The following is a 23,396-nucleotide window of genomic DNA, read 5'->3' as shown; positions in this document are numbered from 1 at the left end:
TACAGTAGTTCCCCTGTCTGGGTTTTGTGTCCCACAGATTCAGATTACTGTGATCAGCCCCAATCCAGAAGCAGATGATCTTTCTCATGTATCATCAGAAGGTCACTAGTAGCCTAAAGCTGCATCACAGTGCCTAACATCATTCACCTCACTTCATCTAATCACATAGGCATTTTATTAGCTCACATCATCACAAAAAGTACAATAAGATATTTTGAGGGAGAGACCATATTCACAAGCTTCATTACTGTATATTATAATCATTCTATTTTAATATTGTTGCTAATCCCTTATTGTGCCTAATTGATAAATCAAGCTTTATTATAGTTCTGTATGGATTAGCAAAAACCATAGTATATGTAGAGTTCGGTACTACCTCTGATTTCAGGCATCCACTGGGGGTTTTGGATTGTATCCCTTATGGATAAGGGGAGGACTGCTCTGTGTACCACATCTTTTTTATACATTCGTCCATCAGTGGATGCTTAGTTTGCCCCATATCTTGAGTATTATAAATACTGCTGTAGTGAAGAGGGAGGTGAGTTAGTGTTTCCATTGTCTTTGGATAAATACACAGACGTGGGATTGCTGGGTCATATGGTATTTCTATTTTTAATTTTTTGAGGAACCCCCATACTGTTTTCCATAGTGGCTGTACCAGTTTATATTCCCATCAGCAATGCACAAGGGCTCCTCCTTCACTTCCTTGGCAACACTTATTATTTATTGTCTTTTTGATAACAGTCATTCTAATAGGTGATCTTGCATTGTGGTTTTGCCTCTCCTCTCCCCCATGATTGGTGAAGTTGAGCATCTTTTTATGTGCTTGTTGGCCATGTGTATGTCATGTTTAGAAAAGTGTGTCCTTGGATCCTATGCCCATTTTTTAATCAGCTTTTTTTGGTAGTTTTGCTATTTGGTTGTATGAGTTCTTTATATATTTTGGATATTAACCCCTTATGTGAATGATACATGATTTGTATCATTCAGTAGGTTGGAATAATTCTCCCATTCAGTAGGTTGCCTTTTCATTTTGTTGGTGGTTTCCTTTGATGGGCCAGGAGTGTTTTAGTTTGATGGAGTCCCAACTTGTTTATTTTTGCCTTTGTTGCCTTTGCTTTTAGAATCAGGTCCAAAAAAACACCCCAGCACCAAGACTTGATGTCAGGAAGCTTATTGCCTGTGTTTTCTTCTAGAAGTGTTATAGTCTCAGGTGTTAATATTCAAGTCTTTAATCCATTGTGAGTTAATTTTTGTGTTTGACATAGCAGTCCAGTTTTATGCTTTTGCATGTGGCTGTTCAGTTTTTCCAACACCATTGATATTCAAGAGATTGTTTTTACCCCAGTGTGTATTCTTGACTCCTTTGTCATAAATTAATTGACCATATATGCATGGGTTTATATCTGGGCGCTCTCTTCAGTCCCATTGATCTATGTGTCCATTTTTATGCCAATACTATACTGTTTGGATTACTATAGCTTAGTTAAATGTGTTAAAAATCAGGGAGTATGATGCCTCCACCTACCTTCTTCCTTTCAAGATTACTTTGGCTATTTTGGAGTCTTTTTGGTTCATACAAATTTTGGGATAGTTTGTACTATTTTTGTGAAAAATGCCATTGGGACTTTGATAGGAATTGCATAGAATCAATAGATTGCTCTGGGTACTATAGACATTTTAGTTTTAATTTTTCCAATCCATGAGCATAGAACATCTTTCCATTTATCTGTGCCTTTGGTTTCTTTCAATCGGTGTCTTTATAGTTTTCAGTGTGCAGGTCTTTAATCTCCTTGGTTTAACTTATTTTTAGATATTTCATTCTTTCTGATGCAGTTGTGCAAGGGATTGCTTTCTTAATTTCTCTTTCTCATGCTTTGTTATTATATAGAAATGCAGCAGAATTTTGTATGGTTGATTTTTGTATCCTGCAATTTTACAGAATTTATTACTTTTAACAGTGTTTTGGTGGAGTCTTTAGAGTTTTCTATGTATAAAAAAAATCATGTCATCCACAGAGAGTTTTACTTCTTTGTTTTCAGTTGTAGTGCCTTATTCCTTTTTATTGTCTAATTGCTCTGACTGGGATTTTCAATACTATGTCAAATGAAAGTATAGAGTGGGCATTATTGTCAAGGATTTTTTATATCTGTGTTCATCAGGGATACTGGCCTGTAATTTTGGGGGTTTTTTGTAATGTTTTTGTCTGGTTTTGTTATCAGGGTAATGCTGCCTTCATAAAATGAGTTTGGAAGTGTTCTCTCCTCATCAATTTTTGGAAGAGTTTGGGAAGGATAGGTATTAAATCTTCTTTAAATGTTTGGTAGAGTTCATCAATGAAGCTGTCTGGTCCTGGGCTTTTGTTTGTTGGGAGGTTTTTGATTACTGACTCAATCTCCTTACTAGTAATTGGTCTGTTCAGATTTTTTTTCTTCATGATTCAGTCTTAGAAGATTGTATATTTTTGGGGATTTTTATTTGAGCCTTTATCTTTTATTCCTGTTGAGTCTAGTTAAGGGTTTGTCAGTTTTGTTTATTTTTCAGAGAACCAGCCCATGGTGTCATTGGTCTCTTCTGTTGTCTTACTCTAGTCTCTGTTTTATTTATTTCTGCTCTGGTCTTTGTTCCTTCCTTCCTTCCTTCTACTAAGTTTGGGTTTTGCTTGTTTTTCTTTTTCTAGTTCCTTTAGGTGTAAAGTTAGATTGTTTAGTTGAGATCTTTTTCTTTTTTTTTCTTTTTTTTTTTTTTTTTTTGAGGTAGGCCTCTATCATTTTGAACTTCCCTCTTAGAATGGTTTTTCCTGCATCCCATAGATTTTGGTAAGTTGCATTTCCATTTTCATTTGTTTTGAGGTATTTGTTTATTTCTCCTTTGATTTCTTCATTGACCCATTGGTTATTTAGTAGCATATTGTTTAATCACCACATATTTGTGATTTTTTTCCATTTTTTTCATTCATTTCTAGTTTCATACCATGTGATTGCAAAAGATGCTTAATGTGATTTCAGGCTTCTTAAATTTATTGAGATTTGTTTTGTGGCTTAAGATGATTTATTTTGGAGAATATTCGTATGCACTTGAGAAGAATTCATATACTGCTACTTTTGGAGGGAATGTTCTGTGTGTGTGTGTGTGTGTGTGTGTGTGTGTGTGTGTATTTATAAACCATCTGGTTAATAGGTTGTTTAAAGTTGATGTTGCCTTATTGATTTTTTGGGGGGGGGCGGTTCTGGATGATCTGTCCATTGGTATAAGTAGGGTATTAAGTTTCCTGTACTATCATATTGCTATTCATCTCTCCCATTAGGTCTATTAATATTTACATATCTAGCTACTCATATCTTGGGTGCATAAGCATTTAGAAATGTTATATACTTTTGTTGGATTGACCCCTTTTTCATTATATAAAGGTCTTCTTTTCTTCTCTTTTTTTTGAAAGATTTTATTTATTTGAGAGAGAGCACGCACACATGAGCAGAGGGGGGAGGAGCAAAGGAAGAAGGAGAAGCTGACTTCCTGCCGAGCAGGGAGCCTGACATGGAGCTCAATCCCAGGACCCTGGGATCATGACCTGAGCTGAAGGCAGATGCTTAACTGCCTGAGCCACCCAGGCATCCCTCTTCTTTGTCTCTTACTACAGTCTTAGTTTTAAAGTCTATTTTGTCTGATGTAAGTAAAGCTACTCCTGCTTTCTTTTGGTTTCCATTTGTGTGAAACATCTTTTACCATTTCTTTCAGGCTGCGTGTGTGTGTTCTTATAGCTGAAGCAAGTCTCTTGTAGGTAGCAGATAGATGGATTTTTTTTTTTTTTCATTCAGCCACTCTGTGTCTTTTGGTTGGAGAATTTAGTCCATTTACATTAAAATAATTATTAATAGGTCTCTAGTTATTGCCATTTTGTTCATTGTTTTCTGGCTGTTTTGTAGTTCCTTTCTTCCTTTCTTGCTCTCTTCCTTCATAGTTTGATGGTTTTCTTTAGTGTTATGCTTAGATATCTTTCTTACTATCTTTGTGTATCTCCTATAGATGTTTACTTTGTGGTTACCATGAGGCTCACATATAATAGCCTATATATATATAACAGTCTATTTTAAATTGATAGCAATTTAAAGTTGTTAAGATTGATTTATTTATTTTAGAGAGAGAGAGTTCATGTGAATGGGGGAGGGAAGAGGGAGAGAGAGAATCTCTCAAGCAGACTCTGCTGAATGTGGAGCCCAATGTGGGGCTCCATCCCAGGACCCTGACATTGTGACTTGAGCCAAAACCAAGAGTCAGACACTCAACCACCCGAGCCCCCTAGGCATCCTGATAACAACTTAAGTTTGAATGCATTCTAAAACTCCACATTTTTGCTACCCCCCCCATTTTATGTTTTTGATGTTACATTTTACATCTTTTTCCTTTGTCCCTTAACATTTTTAATCACAGTTCTTTTTGCTAATAGTAGCTTTAGGTGATTAATCCACTGCCTTTACTATATACTAAACTTTACCAGTGAGATTTATACTTGAATATGTTTTCTTGTTAATAATTAGTATACTTTCTTTGCAGCTTAAAGAATTCTCTTTAATATTTCCTATAAAGCCAGTTTAGATGATGAACTTCTTTAGCTTTTACTTGTCTGGGAAACTTTTTATCTCCCCTTTAATTCTGAATGATAACCTTGCCTTGTAGAGTATTTTTAGTTGGGAGTTTTTTCCTTTCAGCACTTTAAATATTATCATGCCACTTTTTCTGGCCTACAAAGTTTCTGCCGAAAATCTTATGCAGGCCAGAGGGCAGGGTACAGGGTTCCCTTGTATGTAAAAGTTGTTTTCCTCTTGCTTCTTTTTGGATTATTTCTTTATCTTTTACTTTTGACATTTTACTTGTACTATGTCTTGGTGTGGATCTTTTGGAGTTCATTTTTTATGGGACCTTCGAGGCTTCCTGGATCTGGATGTCTGTTTCCCCACATTGGGGAAGTTTGCCTCCATTATTTCTTCAAATAAGTTTTCTGCCCCTTTGTCTCTCTCTTTTCTTTCTGGCACCTGTATAATGTGGATGTTATTCTTCGTGCTGTGATGTTCCATGGGTTCCTTAAGCTATCTTCACTTTAATTTTTTTTCTTTTTTCTTTTCTGCTTGAGTTCCATTCCTCTATCTTCTAGATCACTGTTCTTCTCTCCTGCTTGATCTAGTCTGCTCTTGAATTCTTCTGCTTTAGTTTCTTGTTTTTCAGATCAGCCACTGTCTTCAGCTTTGTGACTCTTCTTTGATACTTTCTTATATTTTCTGTTTGTTTTTAAGTTCTCATTGTGTTGATTGATTTTTCTCTCAAGTTTGGTAAACATCTTTATGACCATTACTTTCACTCTGTCAGATAAATTAGTTATCTCTATTTCATTAATTTTTTTTCCCTGAGGTTTTTATCTTCTTTTGTTTGGAGGAACATATTTTTCTGTTTTCTCATTTTGCTTGACTCTATGTTGTTTCTATGTTTACAGAAAACAACTACCTCTTCTAGACTTGAAGGACTAGTCTTGTGTAGGAGATGATCTTTATCTTTCAACCTAGCCCTGGCTCTTGTGTTTCTCAAACCTTTGTCTTGTCTAAGTAGTCTGATTTATATTTGATAGGAACCAACTATTGACGCTGTTCCAAGATCAGTCGGTGTTGCAAAGGCAGGGATCTCAAGTCAGTACCTAGATTCAGATTGACTGGAAGCCAGACCCTCAGGCAGCAGCTTTAGTGTATGCAGATGTATAATGTATAGTTGTATGGAACCACAGACATAAATCCTCTGGCCTGCAGACCAGGTGATCTGGAGATATCCTCTGGGCTACAGTTGGAAAAGTCAGGGCTTGAGAGGAGTATTGTAAGTTCCTTTCTAGGGGGTTCCAGTGAGCTATAATGAGGTCAGTGGAGAGCACAAAGATGATGTCCCCTGCCCTGCATTCTCTGAGAGCAGCTGTATAGACTTTAGACGTGTGGCAAACCTGAAGTCTGTCCCTTAGGGTGAAGCTCCAGGACAAGTAAATAGGCATTTTTTCACAGAAAGATGGGATGTGGTTCAGTCTGTGTAGTGCTCTGGGTGTGGTAGGTTCCTAAGAACTGTTTGATCAGTACATTTTCATGGGACCCAGGAATGCAGGCCCCGCTGGCTACTCGAGCCAGGTGACCAGGGAGCATCTTTGGTGTGGAGTGTGTGTAACCAGCAGCTTGAGTGCAGCTGTGAAGAGTGCAGGGCTGGGTGCACCTGCCAGCTTTGGGGGGCGGGGCACAGGAGAGTGCAGGGTTGGAGTGCCCCATTGGTGCTATCGGAAGTAAAAGGGAGAGTGCAACAACAGCACCTGCCAGCATCTTTGTCCCTGGAGAAAGGCCCAATAGGCCCCTGCCCCTCTTGTGGATGGTTTAAGAATAGCATACCTTCTTCCCATGTAGTCCAGTTGCTTTTCAAACAGCTGTTTTGTGTTCTTCCCTGGCATGAGTAAGTCTGCATGCAAGCCTTTTAACAGAAGTGTCTCAATCCCCTACAGCCTGTTTGGTCCCCTGGAAGTAAGGCCCACTGGCAAATTAAGAGGTAGCAACAGTAGCAGTATGTACATATTCTTTTAGAAGGTGACAAAAGAATCATCTGATAAAGTATCATACCAATTGCTAGTGATGCTTTGCAGGATAGACCTCAGCTACTACAGGCTACATTTATGTACTTTGTCTTGGCATACTAACGTGGGGTTGCAATCTGTGAAATATTGTCAAAGATATACACAGGTGGAAATTTTTGTTAGGTGACTGGTTTGCGCGGTATCTTGCCACACATTAGTAATTTGCCAGATTTGGTCAAAATCAATCAACTTCCTTTAAGTCAATCCTTTTTTAAAGTTATGGAAAGGAAAAACAATTGAATGGTTGGGTTTGATATAAAGACCTCTTTTGATCAAGTGACAGTTAAAATCAGCCAATTACTTGTCATCTTTATGTATTAAGGAATTTCAGTTAATCACATTGCTCTCAGATGCATTTTATGATGAGAGATGCCAGGTGTAATAGTATGTCTGAATTTAGTAGGCAGATGAAATTGGTTTTAGTTAAGGTTGTAGGATTGCTTTGATTAGCCAGAGTAATATTTCTTAAGAGGATCTCTCTTACTCCAACAGATACTAAGTCTAAAGAGTACTTTCTGTGTTTTTTAGTCGGCCATATACTAACAAGGTCATCACTTTATGGTACCGCCCACCTGAACTGCTGTTGGGAGAAGAACGATATACCCCTGCTATTGATGTATGGAGCTGTGGGTAAGATAGGTTTACTGACTGGTTTAATTTACTTGGAACTTTTGGTATTGAAGTAAAATCATATCATATGGTAATGATGGGCATTTCTTCCATCAGATGTATCCTTGGTGAACTCTTCACTAAAAAACCTATATTTCAAGCAAATCAAGAACTTGCACAACTCGAACTAATAAGGTAAGCTCATGATTGTAATATTTGTTGGGGGTGTGTAATACTTCACAGAAGATTTTAAGTCTTTTGAGTTTGTGTTTTTAGGAGGAACAGCATGGTTTTCTTGATGGCTAATGATTGCTGAATGGAGGAAAAACTAGAATGTGGGTATTTTGATAACTTATTCTAGTAATATTAAGGCTCTTAAAGTCCCTAAATCTTTTTGGCAACTAAAGAAAGAGCAGGAGGCCCAAAAAATAAGACCAGGAAGAAAGAGTAAATAAATATTGAAGAAGGAGAGAATAGATGGTAGGTAACCTTTTTTTAGTATGCCAGGATTGGAGGAATTAATGTTTTGGGATACTTTAAAGAAATACTGTTTTATATACACATATGCATACATGTTTATACATGTCTATATGTGACATATAGACCAAAACATATACATGTACCCAGAGGCATCAGTCTTCATTATTTGAAGCCTATAGTAGGGCTGAGGTCATAAGGACATACATGATAATCACCTTTAACATTTTAAAATAATTCGTTTATTTTTTTAAAAAAGAACTTTGGCTTTCATATATAATAATGTTAATTTGCAACTTCTAAGTTTTTTGTGTCTCAAAATATGGATGAGAACTTTTAGGAAAGATACTGGTATGAGGCACAGATACCAATACACTGTGAACCTTCCCTTCAGCAGACTTATTGGATTAATTGATGCTCTCCAATCCCTCTGTAAGTAACACTAGCTTGATAACATGGCAAGCTGAATGTTTGCAGCTAGTACTCTACTACTCTCTACAGTAAGACTGTGTATTTATCCTACCAGTTGAAGTATGATGACTAAGAGGTAGTTGTTTCCAATTTTGTATTATTGTATGTGTGTCCTTAAATATAGCCAGATCTCTGCTTTGCAGAGATTTAACAAAGTTGCCATCAAATTAACTGGGGCAGGGAACAAGTTATTTTAAGTTAGAAAGGTAAGTCATAAAAATTTAGAAGAATTTAGTACTCAAATTGCTTTAAATCCCTGATAATGTGGTTTGTTTGAGAAGGCAAATGCAGAATTCCATTCAATGAATCCTCTGTTCAAAGAGAAGGCCTTGTCCTATGTCAGAAAATTGGAGAATAAATGTACATTTTTAATTTTTCATTTATAATAAAATGTTTAAATTATATATCTGTGTTTCTTTATTTTTGTTTTTTTTAAATGACTCCCCTTCACCCTATTTCTCAATTAACAAGGCATTGGTTCTGATTTCTTTGGATATTAGGGCTTCTGTTAATGATAAGTTAACTTTTATTTACTTACTACTTGATGCAAGCATGGTTCCAAGACTTTCACCTGGAGTAGCCTCAGTTAAGCTTCATAAAACCTTTTGTCTTCTTTTTAAGGTTAACAAAATGGAATCTTAGAAAGTGAAGAATTTGTCTAGGATCCTATAACTAGCAAGTGACAAAAACGGGTTTTAAGTTTAGACAGTTTACCATAGTAGCTAAATTTTTAATTCTCTATACCATGTAAGAAATAAAACTTCCTGGAGCTTTTTAGATAGTGTGGCACACATGTCAATAATTGACAAAGCTTAAAAATTCTCTACCGAATATTAATCAAAAAATTCTAAAGAAAAGATTAGCCAGTCATATCTGGGTTTTCATTAAAAATAAACTTGCTGAGTCAAGTAGGAATCACCCAAAGAATACAAGAATGTTTCAGTTTTAGGACATCTGTTATTATAATTCATCATTTTAATAGAAGCAGAGTAGTATGTTTATCTTGGTAGGTGTTGAATAGCATTTGCTAGAAACACAAACTAAGTGTAGAAGTATATATTTCTTTAACATGATGAAAATATGTATTCTAGACCAATAGCCAGAATACTATTTAGTGGTGAAATACTAGAAAATGTAAGACAAGAAGGATAAAAAGTGTCTTCTAGTATCATTATTTTAAGAGTGTTTTAGAAGTACTAACCAGTTAACTAACAAGTGATCCAGTAAGAGGTGTAAATAGTGGCAGAATGAACGCAGTAGTGTCATAATTAGTGTATGATAGCATTGCATACGTGTATACAGGCAGCCTGCAAAGGAATTACCTGAAACACCTCGAGTAAGAAAGTCTGGTAAAATGACAAGTATTGAGAAAATGTGTGTGTGTACATTTGTGTGTATACATATATGCACACAATATCCTAATATACCAGTACATAAATGCTAAAAATAATAGCTTCTTAAAAATATGTACCAATAATAACCAGTTAGAAACATACGTGAGGGAAAAGATGCCTTTAACAAAAGCACCACCATATATACTCCAGGGGTATTGAATACTATAATGTCTCACTTAAAATTGTAAAGCAGATTCAAAATAACTATTGGGAATGGCGTATCTCATTTTTGTTTGGAAGCCTTAACATTTTTGAAGATGCCACTTCGACCTGTATTAATCATTATAGTCCTAATGAGAATTTCAGAAGACATTCTACTTACAGATAAACTTTAAAATAACAAGAAAAATTCTTAAATAGTAGGAAAATATGGCATATTGTATGTTAAAACAAAATTATAGCTCCTAAAACCATTTTGCACTAGCACAAGACACATAGAAAAATTATTGGAATTTTATGGGAAGTCCAGAAATAAAGCAAGTTCATATGGATCTCCAAATATAATACAGAAGTTATTTCAAGTTGTGGTGGGTGGGGATTATTAATTGAACAAGTATCTAGTGGTTTCAGGTTGTGTGCCAGTTACCAGGCACTGGTGATATAAGGCAGGAACTAATGCACAACTTTTTCTAGTTCGTAATTTGGAGAGACAAGGCAAAACAAATTAATAAAATATATCAGGTGGTGATAAGGGTAAGGAAATAGAAAATGCTAGGAGACAGTGCTGTACAGAGAGTCAGGGGAAGTTTCTCCCATAAGGTCTCATTTGAGCAGTGATCTGAATGAAGTGAGGGGACAGCAAAGTAATAAAGATCCTAAGGCATGAGTATACTTGGATTATTTTATGAACACGTCAAGTCTGTGGACCATGTCAGGGGAAAAAAAAGCTCAATCCATCCACTTGGTGACGTACTGTACGGTATTATAAAGGAAATGATAGAGCTGGAGATCTTGAAAAGCAACAGCGTTTCATGATGAACCATTTTACAGAAGTCTGTGTTCAGTTTGATCCCATTTAGGTAAAATATCAAGAGAGTCTAGAATTGTTATGTGAGAGGATTGTGAAGGGGGCTATTTTACATTCCAGTTTATGTATTTCAGAATGTTTTTATTTTGTTGGTACTATATCAAATATTTATGATACTGTAAAAAGTATTGCTACAATTGGATTCTGTGGCATTAAGTATTTATAAAACATGAAGGAAAAAAGTTTGTGACAAAAGAAACTGTTCTCTCCCTGATATGAAGGAGGCAGCAGAGTGTATTAATTGAAAGGGTGGGCTTTGGAATCTTAACAGACCTGGATTCTAATGCCAGCTCAGTTACTTCCTGCTCTTGTGACTTAGGGTAAGTTCCACAATGCTCTAAGTTTGGTTCTTCACAAGTGAAACAGGACTACTCCTATGCTTAAGGATGTAAGAGTTAAATAACTGTAGGTTTCCTGCGTACTTCTTCCCCTTTGTTTGCGGTAATGCTGGACTATATCCCCAATCTAAAGCCCCGGGAACGAAGAGTTCTAGTCTGCATTGTATAAGAACGTATGAATTAATGAATGGTGGGAATACTACTCAGAATCTGTATTAAAAAGCTTCACACAACAGTGGTCAAGTTATTAGTACTTAGCCTTGATCTAGAAACGATTTTAGGCAAATTACAAAGTTTTGTGATAGAAATAGCATGGGTTTAAGAGTGATGGCAAAAGAAAGTGAAAAACAGAGGTGATGACAAAATAGGATGAATGAGGTCAAAAAAATGTTTCTAACACAAGAGTCACACTTTCAACCCTGAGTCTTCTAGCAGCTATAAAGAACCTTTATATCACATAGTGTACATTGCTTATAAACTAAAAAAGACATTTAGAATCATGGGGAAAATTTGGTAGATCAGAGTGAAAAGAACTCTGCTTCTCTCCAACCTCTATGCCCACCTAGCGTGCATGCGTGCGCGTGCGCACACACACACACACACACAGTCTCGGGCCTAGATGGTCACACAGATGAAATTTTTAACTTTAAAAGCTTAGACTTTGTTCTAGACTATAGGAAAGAAGGGAAGCTCCCATATTTAAAAAAATGAAGCATGTATATCTTCATAGATCAGTAGCATAAAAAATTCTATAGATTGCTTCCTTTGGCTCTAAGAACTTCTCTACACCCTCAAAAATTATGAAAGGTCCCAGGAGGTTTGTTTATGCTAGTTGTATGTATTGATATTTATCATACTATAAATTAAAACTGAGAAAGTAAAAATATCTATTTTAAAACAATGTATTAACATTGTTTAATTATAAAAAGTCTGTATTTTCCAAACTGAAATAAATGTTGGTGAAATGAGTAGCTTTGTTTTACATTTTTACTTATCTTTTAATGTCTGGCTTAATAAAATAGCATCTGGAAGCTCCTCTCTGTGATCTGCTGTTTTCAATAACTTTCAGATAATTGTGCATATTCTTTTTTGAAACTACACTAAATAAGTGGTAATTTTTTATGGATTAGTTGTAATGTGCAGTCTGAAAACATATGAAGGAATATTTTGTATTCTAATATATTAAGATCCATTAGTCTGTCTTGCATGCTGGGTTGAGATGATTTTGTAACATTGGTAGTATGGGAAATAGTGGATCACCTATTTTAGAAGATCTTCTAGGGCAGCCCTGGTGGCTCAGCGGCTTAGCACCGCCTTCAGCCCACGGTATGATCCTGGGGTCCTGGGATCGAGTCACATGTTGGGCTCCCTGCATGGAGCCTGCTTCTCCCTCTGCCTGTGTCTGCCTCTCTCTCTCTCTCTGTCTCTGTGTCTCTCATGAATGAATAAATAAAATCTTAAACAAAAAAATAGAAGATCTTCTAAGTGTAACATTTCATTATATAATATTGGTTATCACTACTGATCTCACCAGAAAAGGTTTTAGGTATTTACTGTGAAGCTGTCAAAGCCATGATGTAAATATAAACTTTAGTATTCTAATTTTCTCCTGAAAGCTCAGATTTTATAACTGAAAATAAATACTGCAGTCAACTTCCTGGAAGTAAAAAGCTGACTTTGTTCCCATACGAGAAAATGTCTGGCTGATACCAAGTCTGAATGACCATAGTGTGTCACTTCTCCACATAGGTAAAAATGATGGTCCATGAAAAAACAAAACAAAACACAGCTACTTAAGCTTGCAGCTCAAATAATTGCACAGGTGCTTCTCAAGATAGCTGAATTTCTTGAGCAGCAAAAGTGCTTTATGAATATTTTTTGTTTCATCACTGACAACATAAAGAAGATATATATTCTTCTAAGCAGTGTTAGGGTTTAGGGTGTCTGGGTGGCTAGTCAGTTAAGCATCTGCCTTTGGCTCAGTTCATGATCCCAGGGTCCCGGGATCCCGGAGTTCTGGGGTGGAGTTCCACATCTGGCTCCCTGCTCAGCAGGTAGTCTGGGTCTCCTTCTGCCGATCCCCCACCCATGTGTTCTTCTCTGTCTCAAATAAATTAAAATCTTCTAAATAAATAATGTTGGGTTTTAATAACACAGTTTTTACTTCCTCAACAAGTTACAGTCGTAAGTGAAATGGCTCTTAATGTCTCTTCCCCAACTGCACCCCAGGAGATTGTATAGTAATGAAGAGTGTTGATAGTTGGGTGCTGCTGCCTTGAATCATGCTAAGGTGCTCGTCATTCTACTTACTACAGGCTTTGTACCACCAATGCAAAATCAACACGTTGAAAAAAGCAAATAATGTCTTAGTAACACCTCTCGCCCGCCAGACCCCTTAAGAGTCTGTGGACCCCATTTTTGTGAACTGCTCCTGTGTACCAATCTGATGTATGAATATTGATACAAAACATCTAAATGAACAAGTAAATCCAACACTACACTAAAATGATAGTACTTTTATTAGGGCCAGGTGGTATCCTCTTTTCAATGTAAGGATGAGTATCAGGAAAGCTCTTTATATGATTCACAACCTTAGTTACGCAGGGGGAAAACTGCAGATGATGAAAAAGCCACAAAAATAAAACCCATAGTACAAAGGAATTAAATTAATTCTTAACAGGACATATGTGTGAGTGTGTGTGTCTGTGTGATTAGTATAGTGTGCATTGTGTTGTTTTTCTCAAACCAAACGTCGTCCCCCTTCCCAGCTGTAAAACAATGAGAGTACTCCCATTAAAGTCAGAAACCAGACAAAACTACCCAATATTGTGTGGCATCATTATCCTTGTGACATTGTTTAGAAATTGTCACATGCCATACCATATCATGATAAAGAGGTATACATGTTTGAAAAAATACGGAAGAATTCTGATTATAGGTGATAAGACTGTAAACCTGGAAGGCCTCAAAGAAATGACTATTAATGTTAGGAATCAGAGGACTTCAGGTGGCTATCTTCAGCTCTGTTTATGTCCTATGTCACATGTTCCCTGTAACAAAACTTCCCTACTTCCTGCTTAGGCGCAATAGAATAAGGATAAGAATACATTCAAAAAGCAAAAAATAAAGCTGATGAAAAGCAATATATAAGATCTAATTAAAACATAAAATGGAAAGAAATACAAAAATTGGATATTTCTGTGATAGAAGTATTAAGCCTTCTGAAGATAGCAATCCTTTCTAGATCTATAAATTCAGAGCAGCAGTTGAATCTGAGCAAATTCTCTAACTTTTGGAATGTGACAGTGTTGATTCTACAATTCACCCATAGGAACATCCTGAGGAGAATAATTAGAGGAATGGGTAGGTAGAAGGCTTTGTCCTCCTGGCTTTGTAAAAAACAAAAAGCTAACATGTACTAATACCAGAGTACATAGATCAGAATAGATTCCCCAGATAGACCTCAGGTATTTGGGGATTTAGCAGGTGAGGCATCTCGAGACCTCTTCGGTAAGTAATTTTGAGATAGCTGGCTGGCCATCAGGCACAGATTTTGCTAATACTCAGTTACCATCAATTGCTGTCCTGCCTGCTTTCCTGGTTTCTAGTAACTTTCTCGGCCTCAGTAAGTCTGTTCCATCCTGTATGCTGCTACCAGCTAACTACTCAGCTATCTTCCCACAACACATAGACTAAAATTGAAACTCTTTAGCTAAGGGATAATGAAACTCCCTTTTATTAAAGGGCTATTGAACAGGCCTCATGCCAGCTCATTTGATTTCACAGCTCTGAAATAAAATGAATCTCTTTTACAAAAGAGGAAACAGATTCTTAAGCAATGCAGTTTGACCAATAGCACAGACAAGATTCAGTTTTAAAGTTTGTTTTCAGAGTCTGTCTTCATTAGGGCAAATTGCCCTTTAAAACATTGTGTGGCTCCTATCTGTGCTCTCAGCCCTAAATTCCACCTGTTTCCTTGGTCTTCCTCCCGCATGTCTGTACTTGACTACTTCCTCTGTCTATGCACTTTTCTTTGCCAGTAACATTTCTCTTAAATTCTTTCCTCCATCTCTCCATTGTTTACTCATCCTTGGAGCTATAGCCAAAATTCTGCCCCTCTTTACATAACTTGTATTTCTGCTGTTGAAAGTGTCCTTCATTTAAAAAATTTTCAGTGTACTTCATACATCTGTAATAACACATCAGTCTGCCTGGGATTATTTATATTTATATTCTTACTTGGAGAGGTATACAAAAGTGAGAAGTGATGCCTAAACTGTAATTTAGTAAGTGAGACAGACATGTAAACTAGGATCAAAGCAAAATGAAATATGAAATAGTATCAAAAGAAGCAGGTAGACAAAAAGAAAAAAAAAGGCAGGTAGACTGCAGAGCGACCATTCTGAGGGGCCATGGGGATACAGAGGACTGCAATGAATAGATTACTTATGATCTGAATCTTGAGAAATGAAAAAGATTCTCCGCCAGTTAGAATCTAAGGAGAGAGAATATGATCACAGATGGGGAAGAGTGGTTGGTCTGCGGGGAGAAACAAATTGGGAAATGAGAGTAGGAAGGCAGTGTAAGACCAGATCATAGAACCGTGGTCCTGAGGCTGGCCTTGTTTCCTGAGGGACCCACTGTATTTTTGAGGAGGTTGTAAAAATCCAGTTGTAAAGATTTGTATGCTGGCAGTATGTACAGAGCATAGGCTCTTAGTACCTTTTTAAAAGCTTGTGTTTACAAAAATCCTAAACTATATTGAAACCAAAAAAGTCCATTTCAGTGACATAGCTTTAAAAACATGAGAAGGTGTCTTACGTAAATGTGTGTTTGAGATAGCATTCTACAGCGCAGCTAAAGAATGGCTGGCAACGTTAGCCATCACTTGTTTATACACTTTGGTGCATGTATTTGTATTATGTACAGAACACTTATTTTTAGTCAGTGATGCATGGACATTTCCTCTTTGCATATGAAGAGCAGCTGAGGATTTTATGTATAATGTACATTTATTTTTGAGATTTAGTATACTCAAGTATTTATGTAATGAATTTTTCATCTACATATCACCAAATGCTTTTTTTTTTTTTTTTTTTTTTTTTTTTTTTACCAAATCAGTTTTTAAATGTTTATCAGCTAGAGTTAGCTCTGTTATGGTCCTTCTACAAATTAACGTAACGAGGACGTACTAATCAGTACAAAAATACTGTTTTTCAAGATACAGATAAGCAGAGAGTAAAACAGTTAAAATTTCTAAATACCTTGAAATCAGTGGCACTACTTAAGTTGAAGAACTTCTATATTTCAAGTGTTACTTTGAAGGTCTTCCTTTTGATCGAATTCAGCAACAGACATTACCGTATTTCCTTTCCTGGGTGTAGGAAATTTGCTTCCGCTGTTCTCACAAACTTCATTATATTCATGAGAAGTAATGACAGGTACCTATAAAACCAGAGAAAGATATGAACTAAACTCTGGTTCCTTAATTTATTGGCATAAAGTGTTTTATCTTGGTCCAAAGTATGGTCAGCATGTTTGGAGTATTACCTGTGTTTTAAGACTTGGCTCTGCAAATATGAAGGTTTTCTTTTTAGGAATTGGAATGTCTGGAGTATTAGAAGCATCCACTGAAAGTAAATTGATTTCTTAAAACAAGTAATTAATTTGGGATGACTAAAATATAAAATGTGTCAACACTCCAACTTTTCTGTATTGAAGAGGGAGTTGATGTTTTATATAGCAATTGTATGTATGATTTTTTTCTGTGTAGTTTATATTGATGTACTTCTTCTTGTGTGTTGTTTAGCCGTATATGTGGGAGTCCATGTCCTGCAGTGTGGCCTGATGTAATCAAACTACCATATTTCAACACCATGAAACCAAAGAAGCAATATCGTCGAAAGTTAAGAGAAGAATTTGTTTTGTAAGAAGGGGATGGTTAAATGTCCATATCGCATTGAATTTTTTTTTTTTTATTTATTTCTTAAGAATTCTGAATGTCACTCTGTCCTCTATTGACCCAAGGTAGACCTATCACAATTCTTCTGTGTCCTTTAATTTTGAATTTCCCTTTGCTATATGCAAATTACCATTCACTGTCATTATGGTATCAGTGATTTGGGGTTGTGTGTTTCATTTGGAGCTTACATGACCTAACTTAAACACCATTTAAAATTTTAATGAAGTGATTTTCATGTTATTTGAGCTCAGGTTTTTATTTTGTTATAGGGAACTCTTCAGTTCTTAGTTTATGTAAGAATTGCAAATTTACAACAGGGTAATAAAATATACTATTGTTTGCCAAATTTCAAATTACTTAGAATAATAAAGATTATGTAAAAAGAACTATTTCTTCAAAGGGAAATTTGAAATTTATTGGAATAAAGTAGTGCAACTATGTTATAAAATGTTAGTAGTTTAAAGAAATGTTAAGCTTATGTGAAAGACCATATATGACTTTTGTAATCCTCTTATGCCAGTATTCCTGCAGCCGCACTAGACTTATTTGATTACATGCTCGCCTTGGATCCTAGTAAGCGCTGCACTGCAGAACAGGCTCTCCAGTGCGAGTTCCTCCGGGATGTGGAACCCTCAAAAATGCCTCCACCAGAGTAAGTGGCTTTTTATTAATTTAGATCCCATCTGGACAGTTTTAATAGCATCTATATAAAATGACCAGAAGCTATTCCATGATTAGTTAAGTCAAAAGAAATAGAATAAATTAGAAGAAATAGAATAGCAGTAAAACACACAATTTACACATCTAGAATGCAGAACCTTGCTTAATGTTCAGCTAACTATAGCATTAGCAAAGGCAGCCTTCCTCTTTCTAATTAATAGATTTCAACTCTAAGAAAATAATCCTGCTGCTAATATTATTCTAGTACTACTTCTACCATTCCTAGTGTTTATACTGCTACTTAGTTGCTATAGTTAAAAATTTGAATGCTGAGCATTTTTATATATTCCATCCTATCAGGTGGGTATTATTACTGTCACTGTACTACAGAGGAGGAAGCAGGCTCAAAGAGGTTAAGAAACTTGCCCAAGAATACAAATCTAGGAAAGGGTGGAGCCAACAAGTTAGTTCAGTAAGAAAGAGTAGTCCTGCAATACTCTGGCAGACTGTCCAATAGCAAATCCTTAACCATTGGATAAAGGAGCATTAGTAACAAAAGCCAGTATAGAATGAGTTTATTGTATGATTCAGAGAAAGTGTATAGAGTTTGGGAGTCAGAATAGCTGATTTCTTGAACCTGCATTCCCTTGTGGCTCCTATAATTTTTCTAGGAATGATTTGGGGAAAAGGGAGGGGACAAAGCAGTTCATTTGGCTCTTTTTTGAAAGGATCTAGAAACTTCATCAGGATTTCCTTAGTAATTTAAAAATTTTTGATGAGCATCATAAAAACAAGGCTTTTCCTATAATAAAATGTTTCCATGTAATAAAATTAGCAGATTGTGAATGAACAAACATGGGCTTTGGAGTTCAAATCTTGGCTCTTCCACTTATCACTTAGGTTGGGCTTATTATGTTTCTAAGACCTTTATATTCAGCTTTATTAATTTTTTATTGAACTGTGTATGAATGGCCATTATGGGATGGTTGGAAAGACAAAAAGGATCTATCATTTGACGTGTTGGAAGGATCTGAATCATTCACTGTTGAATTGTTTCATGGTGGGTTTTTTTATTTTTATTTTTATTTTTATTTTTTTTATTTATTTTTTTTGCTTATCAGCAGTCTTGAAACTTTGGCTCTAGTATCCCTTCAAGAAATTCTTTTCAACTTTTGATTTGGAAAAATTTCACCTTTACAGAAAAATAGGAAGAATAGTACAATCTATATTCATATATCCTTCACCTATATTAACATTTGCTTTATCACTACATATGAGCTTTTTTCTCTGAACTGTTTGAATATTATATTGTGGAAGTGATATAATATTTAAAATTTGCTGTATATCTGTAAGAACTAAGACTTTATTTATAATTATACTATCACTATAAAGCATAAGAAATTTAACATTGCAGTATCTAGTAGATAGTCCATATTCACATTTCTCCAGTTTTCCCAGTAATTTCCTTTTAGTCTGTTTTTTTTTTGTTTGTTTGTTTGTTTTGGATGAAGAATTCATCCAAAACTCACACATTTCATTTAGTTGTCTCTTCAGTCTTTAATTACTCTTTAGGTAGGACTTTTATGACATTGACATTTTTTAAAACTTCAAGCTAGCTATTTTGATACGGCTTTAATTGCTTTCTTGTGATCAGAATTAGAATAACATTTTTTGTGTATGTCAAGAAATACTACTTAGGTAGTGAAGTGTGCTTTGTGCTTTGTCCTGTCAAGAGGAATTTAAGGTCATTTTTCTACCATTATTGGTAATACTATGTTGACCTCTTGATGTAAGTGGCCCACATGAGAGAAGTCTGGTAAAAGCTGTATTAAACACATTTTTAATTAACATCCAAACTGCGTTGAAACAGTTGCAAAAGATGAAAATTTCAGTGTATGATAAGTTTTGACACTTTAAAATGGGAGCAGTTACATCACTCATAAATGTACAAAATAATCTTAGCATTTTGATATTCACCAAGATTCACTTAGAAAATACAAAGCTTTTTTTCCTCTTGATCAAATAGTCTTTGCAAATATTACTATACTAGTATGTCTTTAAGTTTAAAAAAGGAAAGAAAATTGTTGAATTACTATGTTGTACCTCTGAACCTAATTTATGTCAACCGTACTTCAATTAAAAAGAAAAGAAAGGTGCCTGTGTGGCTCAATCAGTTAAGTGTCCAACCTTTTTTTTTTTTTAAGATTTTATTTATTTTCATGAGAGATACAGAGACATAGGCAGAGGGAGAAGCAGGCTTCCCAGAGGGACTCTATCCCAAGACCTCGGGATCACAACCTGAGCCAAAGGCAGATGCACAACCGCTGTGCCACCTGGGTGCCCCAAGTCTCCAGCTCTTGATCTCAGCTCAGCTTAGGGTCATGAGTTTAAGCCCAGTGTTGGGCTTCATGCTGGCTGTGGAGGCTACATACATACATACATAAATATTAAAAAATTTGGTTGGAAATGCAATCTAATGAAATAGGCAGGGTTGTGATTATTTTCCCCAACTAATTTGATTATCAGTTAATACTGTTTATTCTAGAATGAGAAAGTCCCACATTAATTATAATTTATTTTTTATTTTTATAAGTACCCTTGTAAATAATAAGCTTTTGTGAAGATGGACTTGTGTCATAGTTTTATCACTGAGTTCTTTGCACTCCTCCCATATTATGTGCAAAAATCACATAGTGATTTGTCATCAGAGATTATTAGAATGACCTTTCAGATGTCAATTTAAGATTCTTCAATTTTCTTTACAGTAAAAGATTGGAAACCACATGACTTGCAAAGATTTTTTTTATCTGGTCATTAATCATATTTCAAAATTTGAGAAAATAAACTGAAGAAGCTTTGCCATTATTTATTAAATGACTCCCTTTTATGTTTTTTGAGGTATTTAAAAATTTTTTTAGAGAGTGCACGTGCACATGAGTGGGGGTGGCGCTGAAGAGGGCAGAGGAAGAGGGAGAATTTTTTTTTTTTAATTTTTATTTATTTATGATAGTCACACAGAGAGAGAGAGAGGCAGAGACACAGGCAGAGGGAGAAGCAGGCTCCATGCACCGGGAGCCCGATGTGGGACTCGATCCCGGGTCTCCAGGATCGCGCCCTGGGCCAAAGCAGGCGCCAAACCGCTGCGCCACCCAGGGATCCCAAGAGGGAGAATTTTTAAAAGATTTTTATTTAGTTGAGAGAGAACATGCATGTGAGTGGCGGGGCGGGCAGAGGGAGAAAGAGAAATAGACTCCCTGCTGAGCAGGGAGCCTGACTTGGGGCTTGATCCCAACACCTTGGAATCATGACCTGAGCCAAAGGCAGCGTTTAATTGACTGAGCCACCCAGACACCCCTGCGAGAGAGAATCTTAAGCAGCCTCCATGCCCAGTACAGAGCCTGATTCGGGCTAGATCTACACCCCTGAGATCATGACCTGAGCCTAAATTAAGGGTCAGTTGCTTAACCAACTGAGCCACCCCAGTGCACTTAAATGACTTCTTATACTTGGTTACTTTTTCTTTTATTAGTACTTGTTTCATCCAGTATACTTGGACAGGTTTAGGAAGTCAGCATGGAATGTCATTACAACTTTGCCAATCTGTATGTTAAATTGTTTTTCTTATTACATGTTTTTGAAATACGCTTTTGTGAACACCTTGGAACTGTAGATATATCCCATTTAATTAATGGGTAATGTCTGCCATGTAACCTAATTGGAAACTGTGTCCATATTATCAAACATATCACCTAAATTCACTTAATTTTTATCAGAACACACCTGACTGCATTCCTCCATTAAATATATGTATGTTAATACATATTTTGGTGAACAGGCTCTAATCCAATAATGAATTAGGGATACATCACTAAAGCAGTCAGATTGAAATTTAATATGCAAATTGAATTCATATATAAATTTAATGTATTGATATATAAATTAAAAGTTATGTAAGCAACTTAACATCTCATTATTTTGAAATATGTATTGGGTAATTAAAATGATAAGTTTTCTATGAAGTAAGCACTATGAAGGAGAGCATTGGTATGGTATTGCTTTGGGAAATATGTGTATGTACTAAATTCTTGTGACCAGTTTTTTTTTTTTTTTTGAATAATCAAATGAGAATGCGATGTTAAAGAACTAAAACAACCACATTAAGTGTATTAGATGTGGTGTCAGATTTTTCTGATATATTTAATGAAAAGAGCATATTTTGCTAACAAGTGAATTAGATCGACAGCTAGCCTATAATTTTTTTAACAGCAAGGGAAAAGCACTGAACAGTTTATAAAATAAAATGTGATCAATTGTAATTGGAATAAATATGATTGATTTGATAAAAGTAGTTTTAAACTATCTTGTTGAATGATGATAAATGGTATCAAACATGAATATGGTGTCTACTCTGGGAGAGGCACTGTCTGGTGCTTATATATGGTAACATGTATTACTCTACCCCGTAAGGCAGATTGTATTGCTCATCATTTTTAAAGATAAGGAAACTGAGGCACAGAGGTCAAGTTACTTGCCTAGTGAGACACAGTAAGTAAGTGGCTGAGCCAGTATTTGAACCTTCAGAAAAGCACATAAAAATTGGGTCATCCTGGAAGACATTGGTGCTGTATCCAGAGTCAGCATCACTGACCTATACGTTTCAGCTATTTATTGGGTAATATTTTATCTTTCCTAGAGATGAGTGTCGAGGTAATCCATAAAGAATCTCTTAGCTTTAAACTGTGGGACGGAACAAAGGCCCTGGTTGGTTAATGGATTTGCTCCACTGTCCTCTCACGGGGCTCTCCCACAGGAGCATCAGGGTGGAAGCAGTGCAGCCACACTCATTTCCCTGCTCCAGAGTTCTGCAGTCTGGCTGAATTTAGAATATCCCAACAGGGGCTAAAGCCACACATCTCGTGACACACACACTTGCAGACACAGAAAGGAAAGTCTTTGGCGGGTTTATGATGCCTTAAAGCTTCCCAATATCAATATTTCAAATTGTACCTTTGTTTGTTACTCCAGGAGGTTTTTACACGCTGAGGCAATGCACCATAGTAAGATGGCTGAGAGGTATGCCTTTGTTTTGTTTTTGGACCTCAGGTGCATAGACTTGGTTTAATCATAATCCTTGTGTCACTCATCATTGGTCCATGCATGGCTCTCTTTTTTTTCTTTTAGTTACTTAATTAGTTATTTTAAATGATGTTAATAAGCAGCCATGAACCTACCAAATAAAAGCTAGAACCTTGAAAATAACCTACGTTAGTCATATCATACCCTTTCCCCACCCCCTGCCCTACGACCTACCCCCTTGCCTTCCTCCACCTGAGGTAACCATCATCCCTGTTTTCTTTTGTATATACTTTTGTTGCCATCTATATGTACTCATAAAAAGTTATATTTAAAAATTTTAGTTGTTTTTAATTTTATAAAAGGGTATCATTGCTGTTTGTAATCTTTTGGGAATGACTTCTTTTAATTAATATTATATTGCTAAGATTCGACCATATTGTTGCATATGCCTTTACTTTATAACATGAGATGAGAGTAATTGTGAAAGAGGAGGTGTTGATAGAACTTGTTGTGCAGGCCATTCTCAAAGGTCAGTTTTAGGAAAGAGGACATAGAGATATGTGAATTCTTTTAAAACAATTTCAGGTGTACCCCATCCCCCCTGGAAAGCATCCCTAAGAGGTAAACATATCCAGGTTGAAGACGGTAGATGTATCACCAGGTTGGGGCTGCTTAAGGGCATTGGTAGATATTCTGGGCAAGTTTATTAACCTTTCCAAGCCTCAATTTTCTC

The 23,396-nt window shown here is 36.0% G+C and overlaps 1 protein-coding gene and 1 long non-coding RNA gene across 3 annotated transcripts in view; one reads left to right on the top strand and one right to left on the bottom strand.

The window, feature by feature from the left end:
- The window catches only part of LOC119864162, a 59,961-nt gene extending 42,229 nt beyond the window's left edge, over positions 1-17,732 (bottom strand). The window contains exon 1 of the long non-coding RNA XR_005373118.1: positions 16,230-17,732. This is a non-coding gene — a long non-coding RNA (uncharacterized LOC119864162). The remainder of the gene's footprint in view (positions 1-16,229) is intronic.
- The window catches only part of CDK13 (cyclin dependent kinase 13), a 121,515-nt gene that overhangs the window by 88,752 nt on the left and 9,367 nt on the right, over positions 1-23,396 (top strand). For both annotated transcript variants that reach the window (XM_038562660.1, XM_038562661.1), the window contains exons 8-11: positions 7,178-7,279; positions 7,376-7,453; positions 16,775-16,891; positions 17,448-17,579. In XM_038562660.1, coding sequence (XP_038418588.1) covers positions 7,178-7,279; positions 7,376-7,453; positions 16,775-16,891; positions 17,448-17,579 — 429 coding nt within the window. The remainder of the gene's footprint in view (positions 1-7,177; positions 7,280-7,375; positions 7,454-16,774; positions 16,892-17,447; positions 17,580-23,396) is intronic.

This window comes from Canis lupus, chromosome 18 (assembly GCF_011100685.1).
Source record: "Canis lupus familiaris isolate Mischka breed German Shepherd chromosome 18, alternate assembly UU_Cfam_GSD_1.0, whole genome shotgun sequence".
Taxonomy (NCBI): domain Eukaryota; kingdom Metazoa; phylum Chordata; class Mammalia; order Carnivora; family Canidae; genus Canis; species Canis lupus.
This window is presented reverse-complemented; position numbering and strand designations above follow the sequence as displayed.